We start from the raw sequence: 27,913 nt of genomic DNA, 5'->3' as shown, positions 1-27,913 counted from the left end.
CGGATTGCGTCCGCATCCCTCCTCCTCCTCCTCCTCCCCCCCCCCGAGCGCGGGGACGCAGCCATATGGGGGGTGGCAGGAAGCGCCGCTACCCTTTCCTGCCTGCGGGGAGAGTGCGGCGGCCGGGCCGGGCACCGAGGCAGCAGTGAAAGCGAGCGAGAGGCGGCGGCCAAGAGCGGAGCCGACCCCCGGGGCCTTCCTTCGCGGGCGCAGCTCCCAACTGCCCGCCCGCTTCGCCCCGCGCCCCCCCCCCCCCGCCCATGGCCTCCTTGGCGGAATAGGCGCTGCTCGAGCTGCGTCTCGGCGCAGAGGGCGCCCCCCCGGCCCAGCCGACTCCCCTTCACCGGCTGCCCCCTCCCTCCGCGACTCGCCCTCCCGAGCGCGCCGGGGCGCATGAGTGTCCACTCGGGGGGAGGCAAGCGGCCGTCGTCGCCCCCGCCGCGTCCGGGATTGGGCCGCCGGAGCAGGAGCCGCGGGAGAAGATGTCTTTGCGCATCGCGCTGGCGGCGGGCAACGAACGCACTTCCGAGCCGGTGAGTCCTCCCGAGGCTGTTTACCGGGGCTGGACGAAGGCCGGGCGGGGATCGGAGGGGCGCTTCGGGTCGCCGGGGCTGGCGGCGGCTCTCCCTGCGCTTCCGCCGCCGGCTTGGCTCCCACGCCGCGGGACGATGGCGAAGGCAGGCTCGGCGCCCGGCCCCTCGGCGATCGGCGCCGGGATCTCGGCCGAGGCGAGTTCTTCGCCACGGAGCCCTCGGGCGGAGCGGAACGTGAGCCGGGCCAAGTCTCCCGCGGGACCCGAGCCCCGGGGCGAAGGTCACCCCGCTGGTGCCGCCTGCGTCGCCCCTTGGCTTGCTGAGCGCTCGGCCGAGGCAGGCACGAGAGGCGGGGGGCCGTGGCGGCGGCGGCAGCGGGCCGGGCGTTGGGCCTTCGCCGGGGGCGGCAGGTGGGCTGGTCGGCAGAAGGTCAGCGGAGGGCCTCGCCCGGCTGAGCGGCAGCGCCCCGCGCATACCCGGGAGGGAGAGGGCTGTGCGGAGCCCTGCAGCCTCCGGGCAGTGACTCTGCTGCTTTTTCTGCGCTGCGTCCGGCCTGCCCGCTCCAGCCGGAGGAAAGGACGCCGCGGGGTGGGGAGGGCAGCGGAAGGCAAGCGGTCCAAGTGGCTCCTTTCCGGGGGGCTGGAACATCCCGGCGGCGGCCCAAGCGCCCTCCGCTGTCCCAGGGCTTGCCACCCCAGAAAGGGTGGGCAGTGGCCTGTAGGCCAGACCGGCCAGGAAAGGGGGGGTCTTGCGGGCCGAGCCCCCAGAACTTTCTCGACCCCCTCCCCCCACGGCTGCTAGTTGCCCCACGGGACACCCCAGGAGAGATTTGCTGGCCTGGAGTACCCGGCTTCCCAACTCCTTCTGGGAGTGGCTGTCCTGGTGCAGATTTGCTTGCTCCTTATTTGGTGTCACCTGGTCTCTGCCAAACTGTTGGCAAAGGAGAGAAATAAGGGGTGCCTTTAACTCCTCCCCCCCCCCCCCCCAGCATTCAGGGCGAAGCACGTGTGTGCGCACTCACTGGGTTCCCTGGGGCTTATTTTCAGAGAAGCCTGCACAGGAGTCCATTTTCAGGGCAGACTTTGGCTTGCTGAACGCCCTTAGATACGCTGGCTCATTCTCAGTGTGTTTTTAACACAGTCAGGTTCTACCTCACCAGGTCGTTGCAAGAAGGCATTAGAAGCAGCTGTGTCCTTGGGCAGACAAGAGTGTGGGCTTTGAGTGTAGTGTGGCTCCTACGTTGTGCTTTGCGTGGCGTTGCGTGGCGTTGCGTGGGGAAGCCTGGCAAGTCTCCCTCTCCTGCGGGGTTGAGCAACCTCCATCTGTTTGGCTGCAACTGGATTTGCATCTCCTGTCAAGGGCTGTCAAAGTGGGCGAGCCGGTCAGCAAACGGATTCAGGGGCTTTAAGGGGGAAGGGGCCGTCTGAAGTGTCAGCAAGGCTCTAGGCACGCGTTTTGCCCTTTGAAGCGTCCCGGATGCACAAGGGCCACACATTCCGGGCCCCAGTGATTCTCAGGGCCACAAAGGGAGGCCGAAGCGCACGCTTTCTGCACGCTTGATTGACACGCTGGCAATATGAGCAGGATATTCTGAAACTGTGTGGGATTCCAGTTGCAGTGGGTGGGTGTATTTATGTCTGTGCGACAAAGGATGTCGCCTCCTTTCCAGAGCCTCTTTTTGAAATCCCAGCTTCCTGTCGCATCCCTCTCCTCGCGCTTGTGCTCATGGATGGTGCTCACCCGCTCCCAGCCTCAGTGCCACTGGCGGTGGTGCTTGCTTGCCCCGGGCCCACTGCTGCTGTCTGCTGGGCACTTCTCTGGCTCAGGCCCCACCCTCTCTGCTGCTGTCAACCACGTCGCCAATCGCCAAGGCTTCCTGAAGAGTGCTGCACCGCTGTGTTGCCATGGCAGCGAGGTCCTCACCATGGCAGCCAGCTAGGCATCGCCCCTGGCACCTGCGTTCAGGGCCAGTAGCTGTTAACTGACCATGGTGCCTCTGAGCATGTGCTGTGAGCTCCTTTAGCCTGCAAGTGAGTAATGCTGCCTGTCCCTGCCTGCCTCGGTCTGGGAGTTCCTGGGTGTGGCCACGAAGCAGCTTCAGCCCCAGCAGCTCACCTGGACTGAGGAGTGCTGCCTGCACAAATGGCAGAGAGAGAGAGACCGTGCCAGACCAGAAGTTCAGGAACAGCCTGGCATGGGAGGTGCCTCCAAGCGGGGCTGGGCAGCTACAGCTCCCAGTGGCCCCAGCCGGAGAGGCCAGGGACAAGTGGTGGCTGAAGACTGGCTGGAAGGCTGCAGGCCCCTCCCAGCTCTAAAAGACGGAGACCCCCTTCCATGAGACTCAAGGAGGGGGAGCTGGCCCATTGCCCGTCCCCCTGGGTGAGAGCTCCAGAGGAGCCAAGGGACAGCCGGGCACTCCCTGCCCTGAACGTTGCTGCTTCTAAGGGGCTCCTGGAGCTTTGTATGAAGGTGGGGCGGAGGGGAAGCTGCTGCCCGTTGCCCCTCGTTGCACCCCTGAGAAGAGCCACAGGGCCTCTGAGGTTCGGCCCTGCCAGTTGGCAGAGACTGAGGGGCACCTGGTGCGTGTTCTGCTTCTGCATCCTTGAGATCCTGGGCGCTCTGCCTGGCATGGAAAGGAACGAATCCCAAGCACTGTGGATTGTCTTGCCTGTGGCGTCTGCACAGGCCCCCACTTCTCCTTGTGCAGCTCAGCCCCTCGGCCCCACCTGAGGAGTCTGGGCTGGAGAATACCCCACCCGACCCCAGGATCTGGACACAGCTGCCCACTGGTGCTCCTGGGCTGCCACTTGAGTTCTGGGATGACTTCACACGGTTGCTGTAAACAGTGTTTAGCGAATGCTCCCAGAATCCCGCACAGCCGGCATTGGGGCCTGAAGACAGAGGGCATGGATGCACACCTGTGCACACATACCCCACAGAAAGGCTGCCTGGGTGTGCCCCAGCCTCCCAGCCCGAGTGGGATGGTCACCCGGATCGGAGCAGCGCATTCCCCTGAAAGAGCAGCCGTTGCTGGCTTTGTGGCGCTCAGAGAATGAGGGGGCAGGGCAGGGCCACTTCCTGGATCACCTCAGCTCTCCTCCCTGGTTGTTGTGGCAATCTTTCAGGATCAGAAGTCAATAACGTTTTGGGCTTCCGGGGAGCAAGTGGCCTGCCAGTTTGACAGGAGCAGCCGCTGAGCACCAGTCCCAAGTCCCGCCTGGGTCTGGGGCCTCGGAGGAGTCTCCCCGGTCCTTGAGACTTCACTGCCCCCTGCCTGGAGAAGCACCACGGCTGCCCTGCCCGTGAGTCAGTGAGAGGACACAGCGCTTGCCAACCTGTTCACTGGGTTGGTGCTCCCTTCCAAGCTCTGTGGAGCCTCACATGACAGCTGATGTCTGGCCGGCAATGAGCAGACCCGGCCTTGTATGCAGAGCCCCACTTGGAGCCCTGGGCGAGCAGCACAAGGGCCCTCGGTTGACCCAGTCTGGGGCTTGGGGCTGGTGCCTGCAGGGCACACAGCCGACCCTCCTTGGCAAAGCCAGTGAGGCTGTGGATCTGGCCAGGGTTTGGGTCAGTGCCTCTGGAAAGGAGATGAGTTGGGATGCTGGGAGTGAATGCTGGTTTGCTAACAACCATCCTCGGTATCCCATATTGAAAACAGAGGGGTAAAGTATCCGGAAGTGAGCATATATTAAGGAGAGCTGTATGTAAAAACAAAAGAAATGTTAGCAGCTTAAAGATAGTAATCAAAATTGGAATGTTAGCAAGCCAAAGCTGCATAAAAATATATGGAATAATTAGTCCCAGTTTACTCGTTATTCATACGTTAGACTTCTCTCCTGCCTCTCCTTCAAGAGCTCCGGGTGGTTTATATCCCTACAAAAACCTGGCCGGGAGAGCGTGGGAGAGAGTCACCCAGTGGATTTCTATGGCTGAGGGTGGTCTTGAGCCCAGGTGGCACTCCACCGCTTTGGCACATGCTGCACTGGCGGTTCTGGTACCAGCCTCATCTTGAGCATGGCCTCCTGTGTGGTTCCACCGCAGCTGGAGAAGTCTCTGGCTTCCTTCCCCCCACATGCATTGGGGGCCAGGACTCCGGAGAAGGCCTTCTGTTCTATTGACTGAAGGCCAAACCCTTTTGGGGCTGGGGGTGCCAGGGCAGCTGTGCCCCATGGGCTGGAGGCCCTGGGTTCCGTTGGCTTTGTTCCAGTCATGGCCAAGCGGCTCATTTCTGGCCTGGTCAGTAGGATGGAAAGATGGAACGCACACCGAAATTCCTCCAGTCATTACAGTTGGTTTTATTGCAGCCTAAAACAGGCCATGTTCTTAGGACTGTTTTTCTTTTTTCTTTTTTTCATACTAGGTCAAAGTTTTGCAGCTTGCCTCGAGCTCTGGAAAGGTGGTTTCCAAAGGAAGCCAGCATTTTGCATGCCACAGGAATACATAAAGGTCTCATCCTGGAGTGAGAGGACCTACACACTGGACGCACACCGCCACCCTCCCGTTTCTTTGAAGCATGCAGTGCTGTTTTCCAGTGCATTCTTGATGAGCACTGGGGAGGGGAGGTGGCACCACAGCCCCCTCGCTCCCACCCTTGCCCTGCACACTCACGAGAGAACAGCGGCTCTCCTTGGCATCCCACAATGCACCGAGGCATTCCTGCACGGCCTGCCGTGGAAACCCAGGGAGCTTTCCAGAAAGGCCCGCTCTGGTGGCAGGCAGGCTTCCAGCATCGCCCCCCCCCCCGCTGCCCACTCCCGGCTGCAGGGCAGTAAAGCGCTCTTTGGACGCTTCCTCCGGAGTAGCCAGGATGAGCACAACCTGCCTTCTTGCTCCCCATCCCCTTCTGCCCCCTCTGGGAGAGGAGGCAAGCCAAGGTTTGGGGTCTTTGCCCCCCCCCGTGACCCCCTTGGCTTCCTTCCGTGCCAGATCAGCTGCGCTGGGGGGTGTTCCCTGCCGTCCTCCCAGAGGCTGCCTTTAGCCATGGCCCAGAGAGGGGGTGAAGGGACGAGCAGGGACAGATCCCCTCTCGAGTCGGAAGACGCATCGGCCTGGTGGGCAAGAGGCTTTGGTCCAGGGTTGTGCCTGCTTGGGGGAAGGAATCGCTTTCAGGATCTTGGCAGAACAAGGGGATCGGGGCCCGGCTCTCGACACACAGCTGGCCTTGCCAAGGCAAGCGAGAGTTCGGGACGCCTCTGCTCTGTTGCTGGACCCCCTGCTTGTTCAGGTGGGGGAGGAAGTCAGTCAGGGCTGTCCATTCAGGAATTGCACAATCCACACTTCTTCTCAATCTCTGCTTTTCTCCTAGTGAAGCAAGGATTTGAATGTCAGACTGGGTAGGAACTCTGGGAATTGTAGTTCCAACACATCTGGGTAGGTTTGGCTGCTCTTGTCAGCTCAGCTGGTTGGCTCTCTAAATTATTTGTGCAACTGTGGCGTGACACAGGAGTTCATAGAATCCTGAGTGGGAAGGGGCCCTTGAGGCCATCCAGTCCCCCCGCTCAGTGCAGAAATCTGAAGGAGAGTCTCCCTGACCCACGGCTATCTGGCAAACACATCCGGCAAGGGCAGCCAGCCCTGTGGGTCAGCGGGTCCACCATCAAACCGCTCTCACCATGAGCTGCAATTTCCTAACGTTCACCCGGAATCCGCCTTCCTGCAACTTAAGCCCATTATTCCGTGTCTGGTCCTCTGGAAGGAGGGAAAATGAGGCTTGGTTTGTGCCTCCATTCAGGTTTCAGGAGAGGGAGCGTGCCCGGCCCCTTCCCTCAGTCAGCCTTCCTGGGGCTTGGGATGATTCTCAGGGCCCTTCTCCGAACCTGCCTGGTTTCTCTGAAATTTTTTTTTGGTGCCTAGAAGTGGACACGGGACTCAAGGAGGGTCTGAGCGAAGCAGCATCGAGTGGCGCATGCCTCCCTGTGGTTTGGCAAACTGGTGCAACTGAAATGGCATTGGCCTTTTTGGCAGTCGCTTCTCACAGCTGCCTCCTGTTCAAGTTGCAATCAAATACTCTTCTGATACCTTTACCAAGCCGGGTATATCACATCCTTCCCTGTGCCTTTGATTTCTTTCTTAAACAATAGCTCTTTCTTTAGCCCATTTCTTTCAGCCAGGGTTTCTCAACCTTGGCAAGTTTAAGATGAGTGGACTTCAACTCCCAGAACTCCCCAACCAGCATGTGTGGACTTCAACTCCCAGAATTCCCCAGCCAGCATGTGTGGACTTCCAACTCCCAGAATCCCCCACCATGCTGGATGAGGAATTCTGGGAGTTGAAGTCCACCCATCTTAATCTTGCCAAGGTTGAGGAACACTGTTTTAACCTATCAATACCCTTTTGAAATGTATTTGTGTCTTCTGGGGTATTAGCTATCCTACCAGATTTTCCCACCAGAAAGTAAATCTTATCTGCTTAAGAGTTCCGAATCCCTGCTTTGGCCTGTTATAGACATTTATTTGTAAGTTTTCTCCATCTGGGTGTCATCTGTAAAGACTGTACATGTTCCCTCCACAAATAAGGAAGAGGAGAGGATTCAGGATTGATACTTGCAACACCCTGCTTGATGCCTTCTACCCACATCCCTTGCAATGGCCATCTTGTGCAGTTTTCCCAAAGGAGTGGAAGGTCAGCTGTCCAGGAGGCTATGGGAAGAGCTGATGGGGCTTCTGGGAAAAGAGATGGGTCTGTGGCTCAGTGCTGCATGCATGTTCTAGCTCTGTTTGTATGATTGCAGCCATGCTGGGTTCAGATGCCTTGTTGGTTATGAAACGGAGGCCCTGGGCCAAAGAGAATGTTTCCTGGCTGGGGCTTGTGGGGCTTGTGATCCTAACTCGTCTGCAGGGCAGCTGGTTGGAGAAGTCTGGCTCAGCCTCCCTTAGAAAAATGGCTGGAGGCTTTATGTTCTGCCCCCTAAGAAGATGGAGAAAACTTACAAATAAATGTCTGTAACAGGCCAAAGCAGGGATTCGGAACTCTTAAGCAGATGAGATTTACTTTCTGGTGGGAATATGAGAACAGACTTTTAGGTGTAACGTCTTACCCCCAAAGAAGCAGCCGTGTTATCAGTAGTTCCCCCCCCCCCGCACAAAGCACAGTGTGCAGCAAGTCACAAAAGGGCGTTTGTTCTAACTGGGAACAAGCAACGAGGCCCCATAACCAGCTCTTTCTGGCTGTCTCTGCCCAGCAGCCTTCACCGCAGCAGGGAGAGCAGCCTGTGGGGTTTTTCTCCAATCCCCTCCCCGGCCCACCCAGCAGAAAACAAGGCTGCTTCCAAGGGGTTGTTCCTGGGGCCCTCGGCAGTCACCCGGTGGGGCAGGTTGATTCTCAGGGGCACCCTGTTGGGAGTCCTGCAGAAACAAAAAGGTGTAGCAGCAGCAAAATGTGCCCCCAGAAACATGCAGCAGCGCACCCGTCTTAGTGGCTTGTGAAGTCAAACTGGGAGGGTGGACGGCCGAACACCCCCTGCTGCGCCACAGGGAAGACCCCGTTCAGCCTTTGGCCTTTCTGTTCTCAGCCCTGGAAAACGCCTCACGCCCGGAGGATGCCTGCCAGCCAGAATGATGGCACCGGGCTGCGTGGCCAAGGGCACAGTGTGGCACCAGTGGGGAGCTGCAACTGGGCTCTGTAGCTGGAAGGGCTGTGGCACAGCATGTGAACGGTCTGGGCCCAATCCCTGCCAGTGCTGCTCTCTGCCGTGGCAAGCAGGGAGGCGGGAGGCCACTTCAACCTCGGAAAACGGTCTGAATTTGGGGGCAAGCGGGCTGCCTTCCTTCATGGCCCTCTCCCTCCTGGCCCTGGTATGGCTGGGCCCATGCCAGTGCAGAGAGCTGTGCCCAGTCCAGGGAGAGCAACCAGCATCCAGAAGGCCACCGGCTGATTGCAAGGCGGGGGGCTGCGTGGCAAGGCTTTGGCTGTGGTCAGACTCAGAGGCTGGGTTCACGCTACCCCCAAGACCAGGCCAGTTGAGGAATCAACAGCTGCCTACTGTGGCGAGTCTGAATCTTGGATGGTCTTCCTAGGGGTTGTATGCACCCACTCCATTTTAGTGAGTTTAGGATTCAGCATGTTGTGCAAATCCAAGCATTGGGTTAGTTCAGTATCCAAGCTCTGCATGTTATGTGAACAAGCCCTGCAGTTCAGGAGACAGCCTGTGGACTGGCCCAAATCTCCAGGGCCACAACTAGGGGGGCAACTGGGGCATGTGCCCTGGGCGCCATGCTGGTGGGGGCACCAAAATGAGCACAGGGGGGACACCAAAATGGATGTGGAATCCATGTTTGCCCTGGGTGACACAGACCCTGTCTGCGGCCCTGCAAATCTCGCAGAGCCACGGTTGCTTCTCGCTCTCTTCCCAGGCATAACTTCCTCAGTCGCTTTCAGTTTTGGCTGGACTCACTCAGTCTGGCAAGTCCCCATTAAGGCAGTTAGTGCAGGACCTGAGGTTAGCGTGGTTCCTTGCCCAGCAAGCCAGAGAGAACTGAGCACTGCGCGCAGATGAAGTTTACGCCCTGCCTGTCTCGCTTTAGCATGATGCGAGGACACAGAGAACAACGGCTTCTCCAGCAAAACGTGGGTTAGGAAACACGGCCCAGTGCAGTGCATTCGCCCAGCCTCCAGGCCTGCAGCGAATGAACCGGGCATTGCACCACGCGGTGAGCAGAGTCGCCAGGGGGCAGCCAGCCCGGAGGCTGACAGCCCTCCCGCTTGATGTCCCTGGGGAGCAGGTGGGGCAGGAGGTGCCCAGGTGGGTTTCCTGGACTGGTGGGGACTCTCCATGCCTGGGGTGGGAGATGGGCCTCTGCAGAGGGTGAGGGTGAGGGGATTGAGGATGTTCCCTGAGTCATCGCTCCTTCCGACGTGTTGGGCTGCGGCTCCGTCACCCGCTGCAGCCAACCCTGCCTGGAGGACTGTGGGGGGAAAGGGGGGCTTTCTTAGCTGGGGACGCGAACAGCTCAGACTCGCCAGGGTTGAGCCGATGAACTGGCCCCTGGCCCCGTGGTGCAGCACAGCGTGCAGTGCAGTTCCCTACAGTCCACTCTGCCTGAACGTTGTTCCGTTGGCACTGTGTGTGCAGTAGTGCTGCGTGGGCCGACTCACTGTGGTTTGTAAAGCCCCGTGTGTGACTTAATCCAAGTGCAACCCAGCCGCTGTCTTGGCTCTGCAGACGAGGAAGGGCCGGGAGAAGCGGAGTCTTCCAGGACAGGGAGGAGTCCCAGGAGAGAAGGGAAACGGCCACGCTGGATTTCAGGGCTGCCTTCGAAGTACTCAGCTCCTGCAGGACGCCTCCCTGGACCCCTCCCTGGACCCAGCCTTGCTTAGAAGGAGGGTATGCCTGGGCCCCTCCTGTGAGGGGCTGCTACTGGGGGTTTCCCCATCCGGGGGGGCTCTTTTCAGGTGGGCGTCATACCCACCCGCTTTTTCTGAAGGGCAATTTGGGGAAGCAGAATTTGGGCCTCCGAAGGCCTGGCTTCTGGAAACTGTCACGCTTGGTCCAAGTGAAATTTGCTGTCAATAGGCTGGGGATCATTTGCTAGGTGTGGGGGGCTCCTGACCCCCCTCCCCAGAAACCAGAGCTGAATGAAAGTGGCACCTCAGAGCAGTGGCTGTGGGATGAAGAAGAAGAGGCGGTCAAGGGGGCATTTGGGAGCCGGGGCAGATCCAGCACTTTTCTCTCAAGGAACTGAGCCTAGCCCAGGAGCAGGGGGGCTGGACAGCATACAGGACTAAGGAAGCTGGATTCCCTGGCCTTTCAGAAGATAGTTGGGGCTGCATGGACAAGTGGGCGAGGGCTCGGCAGGGAAGGCACGTGGCCCAAACCCATGGGGCTACCAGCAGGCAGGGCTTGTCCCCCCTGCCCCGCCGTATTTGAGCACAGGTGGCCTGATTCTGCTTTGGCACAGGGCCAGGCCCCTTCCCTTCCTCAGTGCCCCCCCCCTTTGCCCTGTAGCACCAGCGCTGCCCTGTGGTGACCCTCGAGCCAGCCCCCCTGCCGGCCACGCCACCGCTGTCCCCCCAGCCCTCCACCCTGGCCGGCAGCCGCTCCGAGAAGGGCTCGTCATGGTCCAGCCGCTCCCTGGGTGCCCGGTGCCGCAACTCCGTCGCCTCCTGTCCTGACGAGCAGCCCCACATCGGCAACTACCGGCTCCTCAAGACCATCGGCAAGGGCAACTTTGCCAAGGTCAAGCTGGCCCGGCACATCCTCACGGGCAGGGAGGTGAGTAGGCAGAGCAGGCCTGGGAGGCCGTGGGGCTGGGGAACAGTGTCTGGGATCAAAGACTGCGCGGGGGGGGGCTGCCTCCCCCAGTACAGCCAAAACTGCCTGGGAAGAGGCAGAGCAGGCAAGTGGGGAGGGGGGGAACGGTCCCTCAGCAGGGAGCCGACCAGGTGTGGAATGGCGGATACCCATGGTGGGGAGGGGGCTTCTCCTCGTGGAGTCGGAGCCCCAGCCGTCGTGCCCCCCACTGGTGGCCCCCTGCTGGGCTTCTGGCTGAAGGTGATCTCCGTGCATCTGGGATTCTGGGGTTCAGTGCTGTGAAAGGCCCCTATTCCCACAGTGCCTCACCAGCAGCGGCTGGCCAAGCCCCTCCTGGGCTCTGACCCAGCTGTCTGCAGGCCGGATCTCGGCACAGTCGCTCAGGCCGCAGCTGGCTCCCACCATCTCCTTCGGCTGGCAGGCGAACGCGGGGATTGCACTCTGACACACTCAGAGGGAAGGGTTGGGGCTTTTTAGCTGCTTTTTGCCTGCCGCCACTGGAAGAACAGTCAAAGGAAATCACCAAGCCTGCCCCCCCTAAAAAAATCCATAAAAAAAGTATCAACCACTATACAAAGAGGGAAAATGTACAAAAAGTGCATCTGCACAAATCAGAAGTTCAGCCGCAGCATGCCCTCTTCCTGTGCTTGCTGGAATAGCCGGGTCTGCCCTGCTCTCCCAAAACCCAGAAGGGATCCCCACGGGGAGGGCGTTCCCAGGCACATTAAGGAATTAGGGAAAGGCTCCCCGGGGTGGGGGGACCCCGAGACATGGCCAGCTCCACAGCTGCCAGCTCTGAACAGCAGAGGGAGGCCCAACCCACAGGAGGGGAACCGCCTTGCATTTGGGGTGCCTGTGAATTTCCCTCTTTAAATTGGCTGAGGTGAAGCCTAGGGGTCCGTGGCCCCCTCTGGGCCCCCCCTCTGGGAGCCACTGAGGGTGCTGCCCAGCTGGATCTGGGCCATGCCTTGCCATTGTAATGCCCCACCCCAGGAGCCCTGCTGATTTTCTGTATTGTGTTTTCTCAAGGTGGCTATAAAAATAATTGACAAGACACAGCTAAATCCAACAAGTCTCCAGAAGGTGAGCAGAAGGTGGGGGGGGGGAGCTTCAGAGCCCAGCTGCAAACCGGGTGCAGGGAGAGAGTTAACACCTGGCCAATGTCCTGACCTGCCCAGGAAGGTCCCTGGTCAGCCCCATGAAGAGACACAGCCCCCTCTCCAGGGCCAAACAGCCCCTTCCCCACCTGGCACGTCTGAGCAAGGGACTTGGGCCCCCAGCCTGGGCAAGGTTCCCTGCCCCATCCCCCCTTGGCTCCCTGCCTTTCCAGCCAGCCAGGAGGGGAGGGGGACATTGCTTCCCATTCGCCCCCCCCCCTAATTAGTGCTCAGAGTCCAAGCCAGTCGCTGTGGAAACGCATCTCCTGCCAGCATCTCACTGAGGAGGGGGGGGAGGGGTGGACCTGCTAATTAGCGGCTGGATTCTCCAGGACAAATGAGCCTCAGGGAAGGGGGGCGAATTAGAGAGGCTGCCCGCCCCACTCCACAGCCCCTTCCCCTTTTGGTTGCCCCAGCTCTCCTTTGTGGGGAAGGGGCTGCTTCGTGGGCAAGGCCCAGATCAATGACCAAGGGTGGTCAGTGATAGCACAAAGGGAATGGGGGAGCTGTGCTCCAGCTGACTGGACTGGCAGGAAAATGTCCTTCAGCTGCACAGAATCCACACACACACACAGACCCCCACTGGATCCTCCACGGACTGTATTCAGTAAGAAGGAATGAAGTGAAGAGAAGGAATGAAGAAAAGGAAAGGACAAGCAGACTTTCAAACATGCTTGTTTCTGAACCATTGTTATTTGTTATCATCTAATTATGCTGAAACTGCCCTGGGAGATTTTCTTGAAAAGGGTTATTATTAATCATGCTTAATGAGCTGAAGGACATTCAACCCCTGACCCAGCATGGCAAGGCAGCCATGGCCAGTTTAAACCAGACAACCCAGTAATCCAATATCTGTGGATCAAGCCTAAGGGCTGTTCCCAAAGCTGTGTGATATAGACACTCTTTGGAGCAAAGAGCTCCAGCAAGTGAGCCAAGCTGCACAGAACAAGCACAGGGGAAATGCTGCCTGGGATCAGCATGCAGGGAGGGCTTAACGCAACCCAGAATCCTTAATGGGATGCCTGACTGTGCACTTTTTCCAGCTCGTGGCAAGTCCCCAGAAGGTGTTTTTTTTTTTTAAAGTATGGTCATCGTTTTATTGCTAATGTAGATAGAAAAAGAAGGAAAAAAGATCTCAAGAAAAGCCTCTAAAATGCATCTCCATGCATATATAAAATACAATCACTTTAGAAAATGTCTCTCTTCTGGAACAGCAAATTAAACCTTGGCCACACGGAGTGATATTGATCCGTCTTTCCTCCGCAGCTATAAAGGGCCATTTCAAGTGAACCCGTTTCTTTAGTCCAAGGTTTTACATCTGGGGTTAGTTTCCTTCCAGCCCTACGCATTTATCCTTTTGCTGCATTCCAAGCCGGGGCACTTCCTCTTAGTTTGTCAGATTCCAAACTGTTGGTACATAACATGACCTCATCTTCCCGTCTTCCTCCCTCAAATCTCTTCAGTGCCATATTTCTGTAATAAAAAGGCAACTGTGATGCCAGAAGGAGGCAACCAAATTATACGTATTAAAATGCCTTCAGATGTATTACATCCCCAGCATAAAAATCTGACCGGCATCCTTTTTGAACATCATCTGTGACCTCCCATCAACATAAAAAAAAAGTTGAGAAATTAATCTCCTTTTATGGTCCTAAAGCAGCTCCCTGAAAACCATGGTTTGAAGGGCTGCCACAGAAACTAAGGGCCAGCAGCAGCATGTTCTGTTCAAGCCTGGTTTAAAGTTGGCTTCAGGATTAATGGATACCCGGGCTGATGCTGAACATGCGAAGTGAGCCTCTGGGTGTCCAGCAGCCACTGCTGACTGGCAGAGCACATCTGTCTCCTAGAATAAGGAGGGAAGCTTCCACATTGACCCCAAGTTTCTTTCTAGCCTCACTACTTTTCCTTCCTAAGAGGAGTGGGGGCAGGTAGGAGCAGAGGAATTGCACACCTAAATTATTCACCCACATGTTTATCTCTTAGAGCCATGTGTCTCAGCCTTGACAACTTTAAGATGTGTGGACTTCAACTCCCAGAATTCCCCAGCCAGCATGTGTGGACTTCAACTCCCAGAATTCCCCAGCCAGCATGAGTTGAAGTCCACACATGCTGGCTGGGGAATTCTGGGAGTTGAAGTCCACACTTCTTAAAAGTTGCCAAGGTTGAGACACACTGTCTTAAAGGATTATGTTTATGCTGACACGTTTCTAGGATTTTGCAACCCCCTTTGGGAGAGTTTACTGTGAGAGGAGGTACAGAAATGCCTGTAAGAAACAATACAATAAAGATTAATCGATAGCAGAGGGCGTTGGTAAATGGAGGGAAATCCCAGTCTCTTTTTGCCAACAGAACTGGACAAGCATTTCCTTTCCGAAGAAACGTCCACAATGTTGGGGGAACTTAAAATGTGTGTGCCTTTGATGGCTGCTGGGGGTTGTTGGAGAAAAAAGTTTATGTTGCAGCTTTTGGGGAGGGGGTCAGCTAACTCCTGTTTGGGCCTTTTTGCAGCTCTTCAGAGAAGTGAGGATCATGAAGGGATTGAACCACCCCAACATCGGTAAGAAACACGTCCCCCTGCCCGCCAAGCCAGTCTTGCTCTTCAACAGCTGAAAGGGGGCAGGCGAGGCTGGGGGCAAAATGGGGTTTCCCTACTGGAGCATCTTCCGATTCAGCGGCCAGCCCGCTGGAGAGAAGATGGGGGGCCCAGAGGACGTGAGGCTGGCAAAAGAGTTGTGGGGGCCAGAAAAAGGACTCCCCCCAGGAAGTGAGCAGAAACTGGGATAGGGGCAGACGTTTTGGGGACAGGGAGTGCTGTGGGAATGCCCCCTGCAAGCCTTGCTCTCCCCCAGGAAGGAAGGGCAGCCTGTGTTTACTACATGCCCCTTCATCTTTGGTGTGGATTGCGGTGGCCGTCTGCCTTCTTGCGGATTCACCCATGGCAGCGTTTCTCACTAGTGTTTACCCCAAAGTGCGAAACATGGAGACAGTGACAGCATTTCAACACCCACATGAAAACAAAATGTCCCACCCTTAAAAAGAAAGAGACCTGTGAGGTGCGCAGTGGTGATGGTTCGGGCAGCGCCAGCCTCCACAGCAAAGCCTCCCAGGGTAGAAAGGCTCTTTGTGGGAGAGGGTGACTTTGCTTCTGTGCCCCCTGCGCAGTGAAACTCTTTGAGGTGATAGAGACAGAGAAGACCCTCTACCTGGTGATGGAGTATGCCAGTGCCGGTAAGCCTTACATGCCCTGCCCTGCCCTGCCTTGCCCAAGCACCCAGTGCCTCCCATCTGTGCCCACTTCTGTCTCCTGGTGTTCTCACCCTTCCAAGTCTCCCAGATTCTGTCTGTTTGCAAATCAGCTCCAGGGAGGCCAGGTTTGGGGTGATCACCCCAGAAGCAGACCCCTGACAGCAGGCACCACGGTGAAGGACTTGCCAGCCGACATTGCCCACCCCCTCAAGTGGGTGCAGCTCTCCCTTTGCCACAGCTGTGACTCTCCTGGAGCTGCTAAAATTATCCCCCCGCCCCGGTCAATTTGGAATATCTCCAGCCCTCCAACCCCACAGGAGCTGCTACCTGGCAGCTGGGCCCACTTGCTGGATGAAGCAGATATTGGAAGCTGGGGGGGGGGGTCCTGCTTTCCCTCTCTAGCCTGCAGAGAGGTTGGGGGTCAGCAGTTGCACCTCCAGGAAAGTCTGTCGCCTGGACTGGTTTCTCCAGTGCCACAAAACTCTGGGAAGCAACACAAACACGTCCTTCCCAGTACGCCTTTCCTTGAGCTACAGCTGTATCCAACTGTTTTGTGCTGACAAGCTCAGGAACCTTCCGGCTCTCTGGTGCCAGTTGTCATGTGCGCACCTCGATACCCGGAAGGGCCTTGCTTGCAAATCTTCATGAACGGCCGCAGATGCATCCAGCCATCACCGCCCTCAGTCGGCTTGCGTGGGAGGACCTTTGGGGCTCAGGTCCAAATGTTCTGTGGTGCCCACTGTGGCCTCCCCAGGGGGGCGCTTCATTGTTTCTTGCCCCCCACACCCAGGCATGGCCTAAGCCACTCATCCTTCTTCTCCTCTTGCAGGAGAAGTCTTTGATTACCTGGTTTCCCATGGTCGCATGAAGGAGAAAGAAGCTCGGGCCAAGTTCAGACAGGTTGGGCCTCACTGGGCCACCGAGACTGCCTACTCTTGTGCTCTGGGGGAGGGGGCAGGCCGTCAGGCCTGGCTGGGGGGGCGAGTGAGGGAGACTGTTCCGGCTGCCTGGACTTGGCCTTGCCAGGCAAATGGGCTCATCTGGCATCTGCAGGGGGGCTGTGGGAGGCGCTCCCTTCTCCAGCGTGGATTCGCGTGGCTGAGGAGTTTGGTCTCCAGGGCGCAAGGGCTGATTCATCCAGCCTGGAGTTAAGGGCTGTTGCGCCAGGGGTCAGATGCAGGGGCTTGCCTGCTAGCCAGGAACTCTTCTTCTTGACCCTAGATTGTCTCGGCTGTGCACTACTGCCACCAGAAGAATATTGTACACAGAGACCTGAAGGTGAGGAGTTGCGATGCTGCTCCCGTCTCTCCCTCCCCTGCCCCCCACGACTCCTGTCCTGGCATGGGGGCAATGCTTCTGCCACCCTGGCCAGCCCTCAGCACTTGAACAGAGGGGCTGGATTTTGTGAGGCCTTGGAGAAATCCTCCCCCTCTGAGCCTCAGTGGTCCCCTCTATAAAATAGGAAGAATTACCGCCTACTTTCAGAGTTGATGTGAGTTCAGTATAAGAGCTAGAAGAATCCATGGTTGCTGGAAATTGGAGCAGCTTCTCAGCTCTGTGTTTTGCTAGTCACTAGACATTTGATGCAGACTTCTAGAAGTTTGTTGTGTTTGTAAGACCCTGGGGGCTGCAGCAGTGCTTTGTCCCTTTATTACTCGGTTGATGAGCAGACAAGCCCCTGACCCAGGGACCTCCCCTCTCTAGCTTGGCTGCGGAGCAAAGGCCCCTTCCTGCCCCACCCACTGCTGATAACCCCCTTCATTCCCCCACTTTTTCTCCCTCAGGCTGAAAACCTTCTGTTGGATGCTGATGCCAATATTAAAATAGCCGACTTTGGGTTCAGCAACGAATTTACACTTGGCTCCAAGCTGGATACCTTCTGTGGGAGCCCCCCCTACGCCGCCCCGGAGCTCTTCCAGGGCAAGAAGTATGACGGGCCAGAGGTGGACATCTGGAGCCTGGGGGTCATTCTTTACACCCTCGTCAGCGGCTCCCTTCCTTTCGATGGGCAGAACCTCAAGGTGAGGCTGTGGAGGCAGAAGCTTTGGGTGCAGAGGGTGGGGCAGGTCAGGGGGCCCCTTTGTGGGGAGTAGAACCAGGAGGGGAGCCACGAGGTCACCCTCTTCCGTGTAACCCTCTCTGCACACCGTGGCATCGCAGTGATGCTCAGGGAGGCCCTTTGCCACTTAGACGGGTGGTCCTCTACTGTGGATCCACCCCGGGACCTGCCGAGCCCTCTGCCTGTGTGGGAAGGAAAGGGAGAGCATGAAGCGTCTCCACGTGGGCGTTTAGGTTTCGTACCAGTGGCTCTTTGCTGTTTCTTCCCTCGCCCCCTGCTTGGTTGTCCAATGCCTGAAGTTGCAAAGACCAGGTTCCCCTGGGGGAGCAAATGCGGGCAGGGTGGCTTCCCAGGCACGTAGCGACTGGCCGTGGCATGAACCCTTTGGGACCCTTGGCCAGGCAGCACTGCCACCCCAAGCAGACGGGCAGCCCAGAAGGGGCTGAGGGCCAGGCTGCGCTCTAACTGGCATTCCCCCCCACCAGGAGCTGCGGGAGCGTGTGCTGCGTGGCAAGTATCGTGTCCCCTTCTACATGTCCACGGACTGTGAAAACATCCTGAGGCGCTTCTTGGTGCTGAATCCTGCCAAACGCTGCACCCTGGAGGTGAGGGTGCCCAGTGTAGGCCGAGCTCCACCACAAGCTCTGCAGTGGCAGTTTGCCAGTCCTACCCTACTGTGCCATCCCCAGGTGGCTTCAGATGCTACTTATTCCCTCAGTCCCTCTGGGGATGAAGGAGCACAGCTGGCGCTCCCTGTCCCCCACCCCAGTTTCCCAGGCACCCACCAGAAACCTGTTTCCCTTACAGGAAGCGCCAGGCCTTTAATTAGCAAATGTCTCCGTGGGATCTGGCCCTACACACTGCTGAGCCTTTCTCCCCTGACTCCCCCCCCACCACCAATGACTGTAATTAGCCTAATCGACTCAAGGATAATTATATGGTGTGTCAGGGAGGCAGCGTGCAGCCAACACCCTCTCCTCCCAGCACTGCTTAGTGGGCTTTCCAGGGAGCAATGCTGGGCGGGGGGGTGGGGGGTTGAGCTTATGCAGGCTCCTTCTAAATTATTTTGGGGTTCTTTGTGCCTCCCCTGAAATGGCAACCTACATTGGAAAAAAGGTGGTGGTGGGGTGCCTGGACCCAGGGTGAAATATTCAAGGTGCCTCTGAGCATGTGTTAAGGGCTAGATTAGTGTTTCTCAACCATAGCAACTTGAAGATGGGTGGACTTCAACTCCCAGAATTTCCAAGCCAGCAAGGAAATTACGGGGGCTTGAAGCTCAGGGCATCAGGTGGGCACAGAGAAGGCTGGCAGGATTGGGAGGGAGATAGAGCAGGTCTGCCCCCGGTTAATGCTCCCTGCCACCCCACCCCCCAGCAAATAATGAAGGACAAGTGGATCAATATCGGCTACGAGGGGGACGAGCTGAAGCCCTACCGAGAACCCGAAGAGGATTTCGCAGACACCAAGCGCATCGGTAAGGGGCATGCCTGTGCTGGGTGGGGGGAGCGGCCTCCAGACCCTCCCCGTCACAGTTGCTGCCCCTCCTCCTGCTGCCCGAGGTCTCCCCACCTGGACAGGTGCCCCAGACCAAGGGGAGGTCTGCCACCCACACACAGCTTCTCTCATAGGCACAGGGGAACTGAAGAGGGGCAGCCGAGCCAGCGTTGCCCATCCCCGAAAAGGCTGCTGGCCTTCAGCTCCTGAGCTGCAGAACCGGGCGGGGGTCTTTTAGGGGGCAGACTTGCTGCATTAACCCACTGCCTCTGCTCTTCCCTTCCTCCCCATTCTAGAAGTCATGGTGGGCATGGGCTACACCCGAGAGGAGATCAAGGAAGCCTTGTCCAACCAAAAGTACAACGAGGTCACTGCCACCTACCTCCTGCTGGGCAGGAAGAACGAGGTACAGCTGCTGCCAAGGGGCGAGTGGGACCACGGGAGTGGGGGGCATCAAGGGTGCAAAGCTGCAGTCAGCAGCAGAGAACCTGGGCTCGTTCCGCTTGCCGGGATTCACCCTGGGAGTCTGGATTCTGGAGTCGCCCGAGGGCTCAGCAGCTGTACGGCCCACCCGGGCATCGAAGGGAGGGTGTCTGGCCTCTGAGAAGCCAGAGTCCAGCTGACCTGAGGAGGAGCGAGCCATTTCCCAGCGCCCCAGGAGGGGTCCAGTTGCCCCCGAGCTGCGTGCCAGCTTCAGCGGACTCTCGACAGACGGGCCGGTGCTCTGCTGTTTCCAGCAGGTGGACGGGGGGGAGCCACGCACGGGCAGCAGCCTCTCCCTGGCCCGGGTGCGGCCACCCAGCGAGGCCTCCAATGGCGCCAGCAAGTCTTCCTCGCACTCCAAGGGCCAGCGGAGCTCTTCCACCTACCACCGGCAGCGGCGGCACAGCGATTTCTGTAGGTGGCCTCGGCTTTCGGGTCCTCACGCCGGGGCTGGGCCAAACGGGGCTCTTGCTTGAAAAGAACCCAGGGGTCCGGCGCGCAGCCCCCGGAGGCGGCCTGGACGGCACGGGGCGGTTCCTAAGACTGCGTGGCATCTTGGCTCGCCCGGGTGGGGCCGCAACCGCCAGCCCTTCTCTGAGCTGCTGTGTGAACCAGAACGTCACCCGAGACTGTGCGATACACAGAGGCGGGAGGACTGTCCATCGGGGGTCTTTGGATTCCTGTGGCGGCCGTGGGGTTGGCCCAACGGCCCCAAGGGTTCCCCTGAATTCAAGGAGCTTTGGCGCTCTCCTTCCAAAGGTTTATTGTGCATTCGGAGACCTCCAAGATCGCTACCAAACTGTAATTTATGGTGCGAAGGAGACCATGGTTAAACACCTGACTGAAAACTAAAGGTGTTTATTCTATTTTTATCTAAGATTAGGTAGAAAAGAAATTAAATGCAAGGCAGCTTTTGTCCAAAGCCACATTGCCCATGGGTCCACCCAGCATTAAGGTCAGTGGGGCCCGGGGAGGCTGCCCTCTCTGAAAGCCACCCCTTCCCTCCTTTTGCCCAGGTGGCCCTTCCCCTGCCCCCCTCCACCCCAAGCGGAGCCCGACCAGCACCGGAGACGGGGAGCTGAAGGAGGAGCGGATGCCGCCCCGCAAGGCCAGCTGCAGCGTGGTGAGCAGCGGCCGTGGGGGCATCCCTCCTTCCAGCCCCATGGTCAGCAGTGCCAATAACCCCAACAAGTCGGAGATCCCTGACCGGCGCAAGGATAGCACCGTCAACACGGTAAGGATGGGGGGCTCTCAGGCTTATCCTCGCCCATCAGCACAGGTCCCACCCCCACCCCCACTTCCAAGTGGGCAGGTGGTGCTGCTGCACGCTGCTGTGCCGCCAGGGCAGACGTGGGTCTGTGCTGGCACCTCGGGAGCGTGGCGTTCCTTTCTTGCCGGAACCAGGAAGCTTTCCTGAGGCGCCTGTGAGAGCAGAAAGTGGCTGGGAAGGGCACCAAGTGGCTTCAGAGCACTGCCCGTGTTCTTCTGCACCCAGATTTCACAGGGCCGGGCAAAAACTGGCTCCCAGCCTGGCCTTGCCAAATTCAGGACCTTGTTTTCTGGTCAGAGCTTCAATTCTTGCTTCTGAGAAGAAGCAGATCCTGCCCTGAGTGGGGGCTTGGGCTAAGTGACCTCGGAAGCCTCTTCTAATTCTGTGATCACATGCCAGGACAGGGCCTGCGTGTGTCCCCATATGCTCACGCATTACCCAAGTAGCTACAGCTTCTAAGTGGCTGAATATCCTGATGCCGAGAATCTGAGGCAGCTGGCCCCATTCCATTCCCATCCTTTCGGTGCCCTCTGGCCCCACCTGCTACCTGGCTCCCAGCACCCAGACATCCACCTGGAAGCCGGCCGTCTTCCTTCCTGTTTCAGAATAACATCCCGTCCAGTATGATGACCCGGCGGAATACCTACGTGTGTACGGAGAGACCCGGGGGGGACCGCCACTCCCTGCTTCAGAACGGGAAGGAGAACAGGTGGACTTTGGATGGGGCAGGGGGCGGGTGTGGCCACACTGTCAGGGCTGGGTGCCATCGTCCCTCCGGATGTTGTGGAAAACTCTTTGGAGACGAGGCTTGAAAATTGGGGGAGGAGATGAATGTTCACTTCAGAGGGGAGAAACAAGCTGTGTGAAGCACCACAGGACCAGGATCACCATGTCCTTCTTGGAAGTGCCCCCCAAGTCACTTTTCTTTGAGAGGGATGTAAGGGGGCACAGGGTGCTTGTGAGCACCTGCGCCATGGCTCCTGGCCCTTCCTAGGCACCTTGCAGAGATGGCAGGGCCCTTGGTCACCTCATGTCCTGAGACTCCAGGACAGGGGCAGCCCAGGAGGATGGATGGCACCTCTGGCATCGAGGGGTTGCAGGAGACGGGCTGTGTGTCGGGGTCAGAGGCCAAAATCAAAGAGTAATTTCCCAAAGGCTTGCTCCCCAAAGCCCTTCCAGGGCGCCCGCATCTTGGCCTTGAACTGAGTGGTCCCCATTCCTTCTCCTCCTCCCCCGCTGCAGCTCAGGCACCGGTCGGGTCCCTCCAGCCTCCCCCTCCAGCCACAGCATCGCCACCTCCTCCTCCTCGTCCGACCGCACCCGGCTGTCGCGCGGCACCAACATCCGCAGCACCTTCCACGGAGGCCAAGTTCGGGACCGGCGTGGGACCAGCGTGCAAAACGGGCCGCCCCCCTCTCCCACCCTCTCCCACGAAGCCCCCCCTCTGCCTCAGAGCCGCAGCCGGGCCACGTCCAACCTGTTCAGCAAACTGACCTCGAAACTCACACGGAGGTAAGTGGCCAATTCTGGCAAGGGCAGGCTGGGAGCCAGAGGGCTGCAGCATTTAATCCTCTCCCCCCTCCTCCTGCATTATTTTGTGAAATTCAGGCAATTCATGGGCTACAGGCAGCACCGCAACACCTTTCCTGCACCCTCAGCAGATCAAATACTTTGCCTTTTAAAGAAGGAAATAACGAAGGGGGGGCTTAAGGATGTTTTACTCTAAAGCGGGACCCCCAGGGTCATCCAACCTGCCCCTTCCCCCTTCCAGTGGCACTGCCCCACTGGTGCCAAGCCTCCTCCTGCATTTCTTGGAGGCTGGCAAAGTACTTTCAAGAGCATAACATGCCCGGCCCAGCAAGAAAAGCTGCCCGTCTCCGCTTAGTGACTCTTTTCTGACGGGAAACTGCTTCTGCCTGCTGGAGGCCCAAGTGACCCCCCCGCACAGCCTCCCCTGAAGCTCCCTGCCTTGGCTGTCTTGGAGAACTCCAGGATGGCCCTTCTCCAGGTTTCATCCCAGCCTGCTTTGTTCTGTGTCTTGACATCCAGGGAAGTCCAGGGGGGGTCTCCCCCCACCACCTGCATAGCTGTGGCCACACTGCCAGCAAAACAGGGAGGAAACTATGTTTTTAATGTAAACTGGGAGTCGGGGGGCATATACATTTAATAGATGAAGATGATGGTGGTGATGATGATGATGATCCTCACTTCCTGGGAACCCTCCCCACCGCAGCATGGTTTCCAAAGAAAGTCTTCCCTGGAGGCTTTTCTGACATAGCGGAGGGAGAGAGGCCCGCTGGAGAGCTGGCCAAAGGAAGGGGGCCTTCTGCAGCCCCCCAGCAGGGCTTTGTCCCAGGAGCCTTTCAGAGCCCTTTGAGCACCGTCTGGAGCAAGCAAATGAGCACGGCTTCTGCGTGGGGGTGCGCATGGCTTCTCGAGCCCCCCAGCGAGCCCTGTTGGAGCTGCTTCGCCCAGCGCTGCTTAGCTGAAGGCTGGCTTTTTTAGCAGGAGACCCCTCCGTGTGAGTAGAAGGCGCAGAAGAGGGGAGGGGTGGCTCTGGCCTGCCACCGCCCCAGTCTGGAAGGGGCAAGGGAGGGAGGCAGGGGTGCCAGGGAAGAGCCGTGGGCTCTGACAGGGGCACCGGGCAGGAGGACTGCGCAGAAGGCTTCAGCAGTGAGCCGCGCCTGTCCCGGGGCACTCTGCCCCTGAGGCTGGTTAGGACAGGAGTGTCCTTCCACCAGACCAAGGGGTGTGGAAAGGAAGGGCAGCCACATGGCTGAGCATCTGGGCAGAGGAGCCTTGCTTCTGGGGACGTGGGGCAGAAAGGGAGATGGGTGGGCATTGGCAGGAGCAGGAGGCCTTTGGGGACTGTGGGAGGGGCCAAAGCCCCAAGCTGGGGGGGAGTCCAGGCCCCTTGGGGTCAGGATGTGCTGAGTTCGTGAATGAGGAACAGGTGGCAGGCAGAAGGAGAGCAGATACCCCTGAGCCTGGGGGCCCCCTCAAGAGGAAGGCTGCTCTGGTCCCTGTGGCAGCCAGCCAGGGGGTGGAGGAGCGTTTAAGTGGGGATCGGCAGGGCGGGGCAGGGTGGGGCAGGCTTCCCACGCCAGGCCGCAGAAGAAAAACGGGGGTTGGACGGTGGGGCTTCTGCCAGTTTGCTTTGGAGGAAAAGGAGAGTTGGAGATTTGCTTTGGGCACACTGAGCTGGAGGCATGGGGGGATGCTGCTGGTGCAGGTCTGAGGTGAAGGGAGGGGCCTCTCACTGAAGCCAGCTGGAGGGAGCTTCTGCCCGGCACGTCCTGGGCTCTGCCTGCCCCTTTCCTGACCCAGAGCATTTGCAGCTGCAAGGCAGGACCGGCTCTCCCCACTAACCCCTCTTGCTTCCACCTGCCCGCCCGCCCGTCCACCCTCCACGCCCGTTTCACTCTGGCTTCTCTCTGTTTTCAGGGTCACTCTTGACCCCTCTAAGCGGCAGAATTCTAACAGGTGCGTCTCGGGTGCTTCAGTGCCTCAAGGATCTAAAATCAGTAAGTCTGGCTGCTTCCCCCTCGTGCCCGCTGCTGCCTCCCCCCCTCCTGCTGTACTCCCCCCTCCCCTGCTTCCTCCTTGCTTGGTTAGAGCCCTAGCGACCTGCCCCAAAATGGTGGACGCCTTTCGGCTGGCGCGTCATTGCTGCTGCAGGAGACCAGGGCCCCGCTCTGCCCACTCCACCGTCCTGGAGGCACAGGAAGGCCTTTTCCACATACTCAGAAGCACTCTCTTCCTTATGTTGCAGGTCGGAGCTAAGCCCCGTGTTCTCCCCTGCCCCGGGAGCTCTAAGTGAGGCTGGATAAGAGCCAGGCCAGGTGTGCAGCCGGGCAAGCTGAGGGCATGAGTGCCAGCACCCCGGACCCTCTCACACTATCGGCAGGGAGGCAGGCAGGCCAGCCCCTGCAGCTAGACGGTCCCAGGACGGTTCTTGCCAGGTGCTGCCTTTGCAGCTCGAGGGGCCTGCCTGCCTGCCTGCCTGCCTGCCTACAGGGAGCATGGAGCCCCGGGCAAAAGTCCAGCCCGCTCCCCGTCCTCTCCCAGGCGGCCAGCTTGTGCCTCGGCTGCTCTGCTCTGGCCACAAGGCACACAGCCCTGCAGCCTCCCCATCCTCTGCCTGTAGAAGACTGGCAGGTAAGGGAGGGGGCCATGGCAGGGCCCTCCTCCCCCATACTCTCTGGGCAGCAGGCTTTGGGGTGGTACCCAGCCACAGGGCTGCCCCCCTTGGCAGCTCTGAATGGCACAGCCGCTCCCGGGGGCCCCGCTGAGGAGGCCTGCGTCCCAGTCTCCTTTGACAAGCGTCTCGTGGAGGGTTTGGGCCCGGAGGCTAATGGTGAAGGTAACACTTCCTGGGATGAAGCCAGGGGGTGCGTCCCATCCAGCAGAGGGGAGGGAGGAAAAGCTGGCTGCCCTCTCCCCACGTTCGCTTTGCCTTTATTGCTGTCCCCGTCTTTTGTCCGTCAGGGTCGCAGACGAACCTGAGAGAATCAGGGGACCTGCGCTCACAAGGTGAGTCCCTGGTGGGTTGCCCCATTTTGAGACAGGGGTCTGTCTGCAGGGCAGGCGATGTCTTCCAGAATCCTGAAGGGCCAAAGTGGAGATAATCGGGAGCTGGGGGTGCACTTCAGTTCCCTCAGCAGCAGCAGCAGCAGCAGGAAGTCTTGACTTGCAAGTTGCATTGATTTTGCACAATCACTTCAGATGCAGAATTCAGCTGGCTAGGGATGCAAAAGATTGTACAATATGAAATGTGTGTGTGGCTCTGCTGGTGGTGCTGGCACGGGGGGCGGGGGACAGGTGGCTGGATTTGCCGCTGATCTACGAATCAGTCCAGAACTCTTTAGGGCTTGTTCACCTAAATTATTTTCTGGGTTAGTCCAATATCTGCAGTCCACTGGAGATGGGTGGCCAATAAATTTAAATAAATAAATAACAATAAAAGGTCACAAGATGGGCTGGGTTAACAATGCCTTAAGCCAGGGTCAGAAAACCCTAATCAAAGTTCAACACGCCCCTCTTCGCAAGCTGTGCTGAATCTGGGTTCCGCATGTCTTGTGAAGGCCACCGATCTCTGTGACCAAAGTGAAGATGGGTCCCCCTTTCCTCTGGGATGCTCTTGGGCATGTCCTGCTTTTGCAAACTCAGAAGCCTCTCTGGTCCTCCTCGCCTGCAGTCGCAATCTACCTTGGCATCAAAAGGAAGCAGAACCCCGGCTGCTCCGATTTACCTGGAATGTGAAGTTCACCAGCACCCGCTCCGCCGAGGCCATCCTGGCCGCCCTCTGCCAGGCCACGGACTCTGCCAACTGCTGCCGCCGCCAGACAGAGCCCTTCGTCCTCTCCTGCACCCATGAGAACAGTCCCAGCGAGCACTTCTGCTGCTTCGAGGTGGAGGTCTGCCGGCTGCAGCGGCTGGGGGGGCTGCACGGAGTGCTCTTCCGACGGCAAGCCGGCACCTCCCTGGCCTTCCGTGGCCTGGTGGCCAAAATTACCGACCAGCTGCAACTCTAGGGGTGGGCTGGGGCGGGGTGGGGCTGCTCCTTTGCATTGACTGACCCCCAGGCTGGGGAACCTCATGGGGCGAGGACAGGGCCCCGCTGCCCTCCCACCTGTCCCTCCAGGGCCTGGGTGGTCCTCGGGCTCAGCTCTGCTGCCAGCCAGGACCAGGAGCTGCCCGGGAGGCACCTGCCGAGCCGTCAGTGGTGCTAGGGTTGGGGAGCAGGTGAGAGGATGGGAAAGGGGGCTGGCAGGGATGGGTGCCTGCTTCTCCAGCCCCTTCTCGGGTGGGGGAAGGCTGGCCTGCCTTCTCTTTGCCAGAGTCATGTTGGGGGTGGGGCAGGAACGTGGGCAAGGCCCTGTTGTGCCTCCTCCTCATCCATTGTCAAAAGGGGACCCCCTGCCCATCGTGCTGTTGCCATAAACCACAGTCATTCTCTCCCACCTTTTCTTCGTTGGCAACTAAGCTCCAGGAGCCAAGACCCTTTCATCTCCCCAGATGGAGCCGGGGAGGGGGAGGGGGGTGGGGTTTGCCACAGGGCGTCCTGCCTCCTGTTCCCGGACACCAGCAAAGGCTGGCCCTGGGGGTCCGGCTCTGCTCTGGCTGGAGAGCTGGCAGGGAGAGCTGCTTCCTACCCACCCAAGAAATCCAATGACCCCCCAGGACAACAGGGAGCAAATGCCAGGGGAGAGTGCGGAAAGAGTGGTGTAGTTGAGCCGAGCCGTAGGCAGGGGGGAGCTGTCCTTTGGGTGCGCATCCGGCTGGCAGAGGCACTCTGGGTCTTTGCAGTGCCAAGTCCTTGGTCACCCCAGTGGGAATGAGATCCTTGCACCAACAGGCAGCTGTGCATTTTGGCACCAGAGGCCCTCTGTCCAACTGTCTGCAGTGCAGCGAGATCCCAAGCAGCAGGCGGGCCCCTCCCGCCCTTCCACCTCCACACAGGCCCCACCGCTGGACTGAAAACAAAATCAGAAGCCTGGAAGAAAATGAAGCCTGGTGCTGAGACCATACTCAGAAGGGGGCTGGTCCTCCTGGGGTGGGTTGAAGAGCTGGGGATCGGTCGCTCCAACAGCCAGTGATCTCCCTGGGGTGGGCACAAGTTGGCAATGCCGGCCTGCCGAAGAAGCATCTGGTGCAGCTCCTTATAGGAGGGGTGTTCTGTGCGGCGGTTGGGCACCTCTCAAGCCTGAGAGTTTGGTGCCCCGACAGCATGGAAGAGCCACGGAGGGGGACCAGGCACAGGGGGTGGAAGAGCCACGGAGCGCACTGGGGGAATGGGCTCAGGATAGTGCCGTCCAGCCCTGGGGGGCTGGGTGGAGCTTGGCGGACATGCCCGAGAGGTGGGCTGCTGCTGCTGGGAGAGTTGGCAGCTCTGGTGGGAAAAGTTTAAGTGGGTTTCCCTCCATCCCGCTTTACCTTGTTTACTGGGTGCCCCTGCTGTGACTTCCCCTCTCAAATCTGGCCTCTTTGGGTGCCCCCCAATCTGTACAGACCCCCTGTAAATAATAGTCCATTAGCCCTGTATCACTGGGTAGAGATATTAAGAGCCCACCCTTTCGCCTGGGGACAACTGTAAGTTATTCCAGCCCAGAATGACAGTCCGTATCCAGCCCTTAATAAATGTAGAAACCCTCCTGGCTTCCTTCGCTCCATTCGTCCCCAAACAAGGAAGGACCCGAGCTGAGACGGGCCCTGGTTTGTCTCAGCAGTGGTCGCCGGGTTCCTCCTGCTTGGGAGCAGACGCTGTGGCCCCTGGGTGCGAGAGGCCCTGCCACTGCCACGGTCTCTCACTGGGTGTTGGAAAGAGGACCCTGTTCAAGGGCTGCCAGCATTAAGACCAGCCCATTTTGCTCCCGTGGGAGAGGTTTGCTCAGCCACACCAGCCCCCTGCTTTGGAGA

The 27,913-nt window shown here is 58.8% G+C and overlaps 1 protein-coding gene across 6 annotated transcripts; it reads left to right on the top strand.

Annotated features, from left to right (window-relative positions):
* Positions 1-286: 286 nt before the first annotated feature.
* Positions 287-26,530, top strand: MARK4 (microtubule affinity regulating kinase 4). Of its 6 annotated transcripts, XR_010068514.1 has the most exons (19): positions 287-533; positions 10,480-10,746; positions 11,815-11,868; positions 14,451-14,499; positions 15,105-15,170; positions 16,018-16,088; positions 16,410-16,466; positions 16,973-17,209; positions 17,733-17,852; positions 18,622-18,721; positions 19,038-19,147; positions 19,479-19,638; positions 20,241-20,458; positions 21,100-21,203; positions 21,737-22,006; positions 23,939-24,018; positions 24,267-24,336; positions 24,983-25,027; positions 25,692-25,755. XR_010068514.1 is itself a non-coding variant. In XM_063311880.1 (18 exons), the coding sequence occupies exons 1-18, from the start codon at positions 483-485 to the stop codon at positions 25,754-25,756; spliced, it is 2,121 nt and encodes a 706-aa protein (XP_063167950.1). In that variant the 5' UTR covers positions 288-482; the 3' UTR covers positions 25,757-25,891. The 6 variants fall into 6 exon arrangements, 5 of the variants coding, with proteins under 5 accessions (XP_063167950.1, XP_063167949.1, XP_063167947.1 ...); XM_063311880.1 differs by lacking the exon at positions 24,267-24,336 and having other exon boundaries at positions 288-533; positions 19,482-19,638; positions 25,692-25,891; XM_063311879.1 differs by lacking the exon at positions 24,267-24,336 and having other exon boundaries at positions 290-533; positions 25,692-25,891.
* The last annotated feature ends 1,383 nt before the right edge of the window (positions 26,531-27,913 follow it).

Source organism: Candoia aspera, chromosome 10 (assembly GCF_035149785.1).
Source record: "Candoia aspera isolate rCanAsp1 chromosome 10, rCanAsp1.hap2, whole genome shotgun sequence".
Lineage (NCBI taxonomy): Eukaryota > Metazoa > Chordata > Lepidosauria > Squamata > Boidae > Candoia > Candoia aspera.
This window is presented reverse-complemented; position numbering and strand designations above follow the sequence as displayed.